This window comes from Martes martes (genome assembly GCF_963455335.1).
Source record: "Martes martes genome assembly, chromosome: X".
Classification (NCBI taxonomy): domain Eukaryota; kingdom Metazoa; phylum Chordata; class Mammalia; order Carnivora; family Mustelidae; genus Martes; species Martes martes.
Window position 1 is genome coordinate 34421161 of NC_137897.1, and position 8984 is coordinate 34430144.

General features: G+C 40.3%; 1 protein-coding gene across 1 annotated transcript; it reads right to left on the reverse strand.

The window, feature by feature from the left end:
* Positions 1–5637: 5637 nt before the first annotated feature.
* LOC308337251 (large ribosomal subunit protein uL23-like) lies at positions 5638–6114 on the reverse strand (the record flags this gene model as incomplete). Its single annotated transcript, XM_080795388.1, has 1 exon — positions 5638–6114. The coding sequence occupies one exon, from the start codon at positions 6112–6114 to the stop codon at positions 5638–5640; it is 477 nt and encodes a 158-aa protein (XP_080651514.1).
* Between the last annotated feature and the right edge of the window lie 2870 nt (positions 6115–8984).

Below are 8984 nucleotides of genomic sequence, written 5' to 3' on the forward strand. Positions count from 1 at the left end.
TCCCTCCCCCTGCTCATGCTCTCTCTCTCTTTCTCTCTCTAATAAATAAATTAAATCTTTTTAAAAAGTGCAGGCAACACAAACAAAAATAGACAAATGGAACTTCATCAAACTAAGAATCTTTTGCACAGCAAAGGAAACAATGAACAGAATGAAAAGTCAGCCTCCAGAATGAGAGGAAGTATTTGCAAACCATATCTCTGATAAAGAGTTAATATCGAAAATATATAAGTGAGTCATATGACGCAATAGCAAAAAAACAAATGATCCGAATTTAAAATAGGTGGAGGACTCAAATAACAAATGGCTAACAGGTGTGTGACAAGATGTTCAACGTCACTAATCATTATGGAAAAGTAAATAAAAACTTCAGTGAGATATCACCTCACACCTATCAGAATGGCCATTACAAAAATAAATAATGAAAAATAACAAGAGTTGGTGAAGATGTGGAGTAATTGGAACCCTTGTGCACACTGGTGGTGGGAATGTAAAACAGAGTAGCCACTATGGAAAGCAGTATGGCGGTCCCTGAAAAAATTAAAAGTAGAATTACATATGATCTAGCAATTCCACTTCTGGGTATTTATTTTTAAAAATTGAAATCAGGATCTCAAAGGAATAGCTGCACTCCCATGTTCATTGAAACATTATTCACAATAGCCAAGAGGTGGAAACAACCTAAAAGCCCTTCAACAGATGAATGGATAAAGAAAAAAATGGTATATACACACAATGGAATATTATCCAACCACAAAAATGAAGGAAATACTGTCACATGCTACAACATGGGTGAACCTTGAGGAAGTTATGCTACGGAAATAAGCCAGTCACAGAAGGACACATACTGCATGATTCCACTTACATGAGGTATCTAAAGTGGTCAGGCTCATTGTAGCAGAAAGTAGAATGGTGGTTGCCAAGGGCTGAGGAGAGGTAAAAGTGGGGGGTTGCTATTCACGTTTCAGTCATGGAAGATGAAAAAGTTCTAGATATCTGCTGTACAACATGTACTTAGAGTTAACAATGCTGTACTTTATACTTAAATATTTGTTAAGAGAGTAAATCTCATGTTACATTTATTTTTTTAACCACACTCAAAAAGGAAGGCTGAGCAGAGCCTGAAGGCATAAACAGTGAAGGCTACCAGTGAACTGCATTCCATGCAGTAAATGATAAGTTCCTTCTTGAATACCAGCGTGGCATACCTCCATGGCCATTGCACCTTGTCCTACTCAACATTCTCAGTAAAGGTGACCAAGATGAAGCCATAGAAAGGCACGTAGATAACTGACTTCTGCAGCTTACTCACGATGTGAAGAAAGCCTTAATGATAGGCAATGGAATAGCATTTGAAAACTATTTTGATGGCTATGACATTGCTGGGTTGAATCCAAGAAGATGAAATCCTACAAGGATCAATGAAAAATCTTCTGTTTATATAAATGTATTACATAAATGCTAATGATGAAAATATTTTTCCTATGCAAGACTCTGAAAGTTTTGCGTGACTACCAGACCAAAAATGGTACAAGGATGTGTGCTATGGCTACTTACAAAACCAGAAAAGACCATGGCCGCACTAATGAAAGTGTGATGTTTAGAACACAGGAGGTGATATCCCATCCAAAGCAGGTGTTGCCTTCTGGGCCTCAGTATTTAAGAAGGATGCTGATAAATTAGACAACATTCAGAGGAAAGTAACCAGGATTTGGAAGGCAAAGAACAGTATAATATTAAGAAAAGATGAAGGAATATGCTCCATTTGTTATAAGCTATCTTAGCACCCTGTAGTTTTCCGGTGAAGAATTTATGTAAGACTGTAACATAAATAATTTTTTAGTTGTACAGATGTTTTCCAATTTCTTTAACCTTTTATTTTAAGATAATTATAGATTCACAGGAAGTTGTAAAGATAGTACAGAGAGGTCCCATGAGCCCTTTACCCAGTTTTCCCCGATGATTACATTTATCATAACTGTAGCACAATACCAAAACTCAGGAAACTGACATTGGTACAGTGTGCTTATATAGTTCTTTGTCATGTTGTTACATGTGTAGATTTGCGTAACCATCACCACGGGTTTTATTGGTCTTTTCAAACAATGAGCTTTTTGGTTCACTGATTTTCTCTCCTGTTTCTTTCTGTTTTCAACTTCTTTCGTTTCTGTCCTTATTTTTATTATTTCCTTTGTTCTACTTGCTCTGGGTGTACTTTGCTCTTTTTTTCCCAGTTTCTTGAGCTGGGAGCTTAGATTATTGATTTAAGACTTTTCCTCTTTTCTAAGGTAGGCCTATAGCACCTCTACTGCTGAGATTTCCCTCTCAGTGCTGGTTTAGTTGTGTCCCACAGATTTTTTTTATTATGTTCAGTTAGCCACGGTATAGTACATCATTAGTTTTTGATGTACTGTTCAGTGATTCATTAGTTGCATATAACACCCAGTGCTCATCACATCATGTGTACCACAGATTTTGACAGTATATTTTTGTTGCTGTTTTCATTTAGTTCAAGGCATTTTTTAAAATTTCACTTGAGGGGCGTCTGGGTGGCTCATTGGTTAAGTGTCCGACTCTTAGTTTTGGCTCAGGTCCTGATCTCACAGGTTATGGGATCGAGCCCCGTATCAGGCTCCATGCTCAGCAGGGAATCTACTGGAGATCCTTTCTCTCTCTCTCTCTCTCTCCTTCTCTGTCTGACCCTCACCCCTGTTCTCTCTTTCTCTCTCTGTTTCTCTCTCTCTCTAAAATAAATAAATAAAATATTTAAAATAAAATAAAATATTCACTTGAGTCTTCCGTTTCAACACATGGATTATTTGGTAGTGTTGTGTTTTGTGTCTGAATATTTGAAAATTTTCCTATCATCTTTCAGATATTGATATCTAGTTTGATTATACTGTGATCAGAGACAGGATGTCAATTCATCTAAATTTGTTGAGGTTCATTTTATGACCCAGGACATATTCTATCTTGGTATATGTTCCATGGGCACATGTGTATTCTTCTTTTATGAGGGTGTGTTCTATAAATGGTGATTAGATCCTATTATTTGATGGTAGTATTACATTTTTCTGTATCCTTGCTGATCTTCTGTCTGGTTGTTCGTTAATTGTTGAGAAAGGAGTGTTGAAGTCTCCAGCTATAATTGTGGACTTGTCTATTTCTCCTGTAGTTCTATCAGTTTTTGATTCTCATCAAATACATCTGCACATACACCTTTAGGAATGCTATGTCTTCATGGTGTATTGACCCTTTCATCATTATGTAATATCACTCTGTGCCTAGTAACTTTCTTTGCTGTACAGTCTACTTTATCCGATATCAATATAGCTATTCCTGCTTTCTTTTGATTAATATTTGAACTATATAGCTTTCCCATTTTTTTCTTTTACTTTTAATCTACCCATATCATATTTGATATGTATTTTTTATAGACAACATATAATTGAATCTTGTCTTTTTTATCCATTCTGTCACTCTTTGTCTTGTAGTTGGTATATTTAGGCCATTTAAATTCAATGTAATTATTGATATGAAAAAGCTTAAATCTGTCTTTTTATTTATTTAATTTTTTGTTTTTCTCTTTATTTTCTGCTTTTTATTTCTCTGTTTTCTTTGTCCTGCCTTCCTCTGGGTTACTAGAATATTTTTAGAATTGTATTTTGATTTCTCAATGGTATTTTTTTTAAGATTTTATTTATTTTTTGACAGACAGAGATCACAAGTAGGCAGAGAGACAGGCAGAGAGAGGGGGGGAAGTAGGCTCCCTGCTGAGCAGAGAGCCCGATGTGGGGCTCGATCCCAGGACCCTGAGATCATAACCTGAGCCGAAAGCAGAGGCTCAACCCACTGAGCCACCCAGGCGCCCCCTCAGTAGTGTTTTTGAATGTATTTCCTTGTATAATTTTCTTACTGGTTTTTCTAGGTAATGCTAATATATATGTAAGCATATTTATTATCACAGTCTACCAGTGTCATCATTTTACCAGTTTGAGTGAAGTATAGAAACCTTACCTTTTGTGTCCCTTTACCCTTCCCAATTTATAATTGTCTTAAATATTTCCTTTACAATTCCCAATTTATAATTGTCTTAAATATTTCCTTTATAATAAATATTTCCTTTACATACATTTCCTTTACATATTTATTTATTTGAGAAAGAGAGTGAGAGAGCATGAGCAGGGGCAGGGGCGGGCAGCAGGAGAAGGACAAGCTGAGACTCCTGGCTGAGATGGGAGCCCAGTGCATGGCTTGATCCCAAGACCCTGAGATCATGACCTGAGCCAAAGTCAGACACTTAACCAACTGAGCCACACAGGCAGCCCCTCCTTTATATACATTTGGAACCATATAAGACAGTGTTATAATTCTTGCTTCAACTATCAAATATAGGGGCGCCTGGGTGGCTCAGCTGTTTGGTCAACTACCTTTGGCTCAGGTCATGGTCCCTCCAGCTCCCTGCACAGCAGGGAGTCTGCTTCTCCCTCTTACCCCCTCCCCTCTCATGCTCTCTCTCACCCTCTCTCTTTTTCTCTCAAATAAATAAATAAAATCTTTGGGGAAAAAAACCTATCAAACATAATGTATGAGACTCAAAAGGAGAATGAATTTACTCAGATTTTTGCCCTTTCCTTTGTTCATTCTTTCTTCTTGATGTTCCAAGATTTCTTCTTTTATCACTCACTTTGTGTTTAGGGAAATTCCTTTAGCCATTCTTTAGGGTTGGTCTGCTGGCAACAAATTCTTTTGGTTTTCCTTCCCCTGAGAATGTCTTGTTTTTACCCTTAATTCCTGAAGTATATTTTCAGTGCATATAGAATTGAGAGGTGACAGTTATTTTCTGTAAGCACTTAAAAATGCTGTTCTGCTACTTTCTGGCCTCCACAGTTTCTAATGAAAATCCGTAGTTTAGTTTTTCCCCTATACATAATGTGTCATTTATCTCTAGCTGCTTTCAACAATTTTTCTTTGTCTTTAGTTTTCAGAAGTTCGACTATGACCTGTCTTGGTGTAGATTTCTTGAGATTTATCCTGTTTGAGATTCATTTAGCTTTTGAATCTGTAGGTCTTTTGCCTAACTTGAGAAAATTTGTCACCATTCGTTCTTTGAATACTTTCCCCCCCTCCTTTTGGGACCCTGATGACAAGAATTAGATCTTTTATTGTACTCCTATGTATCCCTGAAGCTCTGTTCTTTTTTGTTCAGTCTCTTTCCCTCTCGTGTATAATTTCTATGTTATATCTTTAAGGTCATGATTTTTTCTTTCTCCTTTCTATTCTGCTGTGAGCCCTTTCAATGTAGTTTTTACTTCAGTTTGTAATTTTTCAGATCTAAAAATTCCATTTAATGATTCTTTGTATCTTTAATTCTTTGCTAAGACTTTCCATTTCTTTAACGAGACTCTACTTTTTCATTTGTTTCAAGCATGTTAATAATTACTAATTGAAGCATTCTTATGATGGCTGCTTTAAAATTCATGCCAGGTAATTCTAATATCTTTGTCATTTTGGTGACATCTGTTATCTTTTTCAAGTGAGATCTTCATGGGTCTTGGTATAAGTGACTTTATATTGAAACCTATTTTTTTTTTATCATGAAAAAACTGTATTTAGATTTAGCTAGCTGGACTCAGTTTAGATGATCCCAATTTTGTTGGCAACATCCAAAGCATCATAGTCAAGGGCCAGTCGAACGTATGCCTTCTTCTCTCCATCAGGCCTGATTAAGGTGTTGATCTTGGCTACATCAACGTCATAGAGCTTCTTCACAGCCTGTTTGATCTGGTGCTTGTTGGCCTTGACATACACAATGAACACAAGTGTGTTGTTGTCTTCTATTTTCTTCATGGCTGACTCAGTAGTCAGGGGGAACTTGATGATGGCATAGTGATCAAGCTTGTTTCTCCTGGGGGCACTCTTTCGAGGGTATTTGGGCTGCCTTCGGAGACGCAGGGTCTTGGGTCGTCGGAACGTAGGTGATGTGCGGATCTTCTTTTTTTTGTGACTGTGGATGCCTTTCAGCACCACTTTCTTGGCCTTCAAAGCCTTTGCTTTGGCTTTGGCTTTGGCTTTGGGAGGGGCAGGGGCTTCCTTCTTAGCTTTCGGCGCCATCTTCGTAAAAGGGATCTTTTTAAATTTTTTTATCTGACAGAGAGAGAGAGAGAGAGAGCACAAGCAGGGGGAGCGGCAGTGGGAGAGGGAGAATCAGGCTCCCCACTGGGCAGGGAGCCTGATGCAGGGGTCGATCCCAGGACTCTGGTATCATGACCTGAGCTGAAAGCAGACCCTTAACTGACTGAGCCACCCAGGTACCCCTACTGAAACCTATTTTATGAGATTTGGGATTTTATTTAAACTGTGTGTTTTAACAGGCCTCCTCTGGCACCACTCCGGTCAGAGAATGGAGTATGTCACCTTGTTACTGCCAGGTAGGCCTACACATCCACATTCTCCACTCAGTTAATGTTGACTCTGGGGTGAGGAGGGGCCCTTTGTTACTTCTAGCAGGGATGGGAGTTGAGGCTCCCCATTAGGCCTCCACTGATACCATCCTGGCTGGGAGGGGGAAGAGGACCACAGTTCGAGGAATAACTTTCTCTGCCTCTCTTCTCATTGAATGTTCACATCATACAAAGTAAATAGCTGGTTTTCTGTGTAGAAAAAATATTAACATCTGAGCTCAGCCCATAGATGGCTGTCCCTTTAGTTGGCTAAGACATGAAAGAAAAATCCAGGTACCCTAAAATGCAGCATTCTCACCACCAGAAAAACTTGCCTCATATACTTCTCAATATTATGTTTCAATTCTATAGCTTAGGCAAAAAGACCTTTCTTAAACTGTGTTCTCTGTGATACCAGCCTCCTGCCAGGTGTTAAAAGGACTTCTGGAGGAAAAGATCTAAGATCAACTAAGTGTGGGAAGCCTGTAGCCTACACTTCTGTAACTTACAAAGGCCCATTAATTTCCTAAAGATTGTAGGAGTACTGAAGTGAAGAAACCTGCTCAGTTTTGCTCAACCTAAGCATATTTGACCCCCATATCTTACAATAACGTCTCAAAGGCCAGCAGAGCCCATGTGACCCTGTTAGGAAGTGCTGTTCACAGGAGCCTTGGCACTTTTTCCTCTCATAATGTATTACAGAAAGTATAATATCATGTTAGGGTTCAAAGCTTGCGTGGCCTCTCAGGAATACAAATAATTCCTCAACCTTGAATATGAGACCGCTTGTCTTAGTTTGGACTCCCCCAGAAGCAGACCCCAAGATGGATTCGAGCACAAATATAGGGGGCAAGGGAGAGGTGATCTTGGAAAGCATCTGTAGTAGAGTAGGAAAGTGAAATGGGGAAGAGAAGGAAGCCAAAAAAATGTGAGCTCTTGACCACTTTATGGGTATGGGCAACCGAGGCTCTATCCCACTGGAGAACTCTGGGAGACAGCACAGAACACACTTTGGGGTGGTCAAGTTACTCCCTCACAATAAAAAAAGGAAGCTGGGGGTGTTTATCCTAAACTCTAATTCATCTTTGGCTGAGAGCTGCTCTCTGGGGCGTTGACTCGCTGGCATTTCCTGCTTGCCCTGCCCACAGCTGAGAGAAAGTACACAGGCTGAGTCACAGGTGCTTGCTGTCAGAAGCCTTAGTCTTGGGTCGGAAGTGAGTGCCAAGGGGCTGTGAGTGGAGCACTGGCAGTGTTTGCCACATCTCTGAATTCTAAATGTGTTTTCCCTAGTCTCTTTTTGGCTCTAGTGTAGCTAAATAGACAACCTTATTAGTAAAATATTTTTAAGGATACTGAAACAAGCTATATAAATAGATTAAATATAGTATATTTTTTTTAAGGTCCAAGAAGCCTGAGAATGTCCAGATTGGCTACATTGAGATGGGGCAGAATCTAGCCTGATAGCTCAAACTGTCCCCTCTCTCCCTGGAATGGCACAGATGCTCATGGGACAGACTCAGCTGTAAGGACTTGGGGTGCAGACCCAGCTTCTAGGATAAGAACAGTCCAATGTAGCAGACAGCTATGGCATCTGACAGCTATGGCAAAGCACAGCTGACCATGTGATCTACACAGCATTACAAAGGACACACTTGGAGGAACAAAATGTCCCTACAGGTGCTCAGAGCATGTGAAGGGAATCTAGGCTTAGGTGATTCTTAGAGAGCCAAGATGATAGTCATCTGTCCCCAGTATTTGGTGCCAATCACTGAGAAGGGATTCGAGCACAACTCTGGATTCTGTGAGGGGGCCTACCAAGACTAAGAGTCCCCAGCCTCAGAGGGTTTTAGGAACCAAAAAGTTGTCCAAGGTGGGCCCTAAATACAGAGGACAAATCCAAGACCAGGAGAGGGTCAACAGAACTATAGCTTCCAGTTAAGAGAGATAAAAAGCCCAAGATCGAAATGACATAAACAGCCAGGATGCTTTGCCTTTGCCCTTGCCCTCACCTGAGTCCCTGCATACGGGGCTGAGGTTCCTGAGACAGTCCAGCCTAAAGCCAGAATTTGTCCCCAAGTTTAAGGAAGGCTGCACCAACAGATGGACATCAAGCAACCCTAGCAGTAGGGGATGAAGTTCTTTGAGACCCGGCAAGGCAGACATTTGCAGCCAGATGGTCACATATTCTTGCCCCCCAAGCCACCCATCCATCCCAATGCCTTCTTGGTGGTCTTGCACATCCTCTCTGCTCCCTGCCCCACTGACCACCACCCTAAGCCTTTGGAACACTTGAAAAATGGCAATCAGGATACTGCCCACTGGTCTTGAAAGGCGGCTAGCTTCTGGGATGGAAAAGCATAGAAGCCAATCGTTTCTATGACAACATCCAGAGCATCTGTCCTATGTAACTCACAGAGACAGAATTTGCAGGTAATTTGAAAGGCCTCTGTTGTTTCATATTTAAAATCATCTCCGGGGCGCCTGGGTGGCTCAGTGGGTTAAAGCCTCTGCCTTCGGCTCAGGTCATGATCTCAGGGTCCT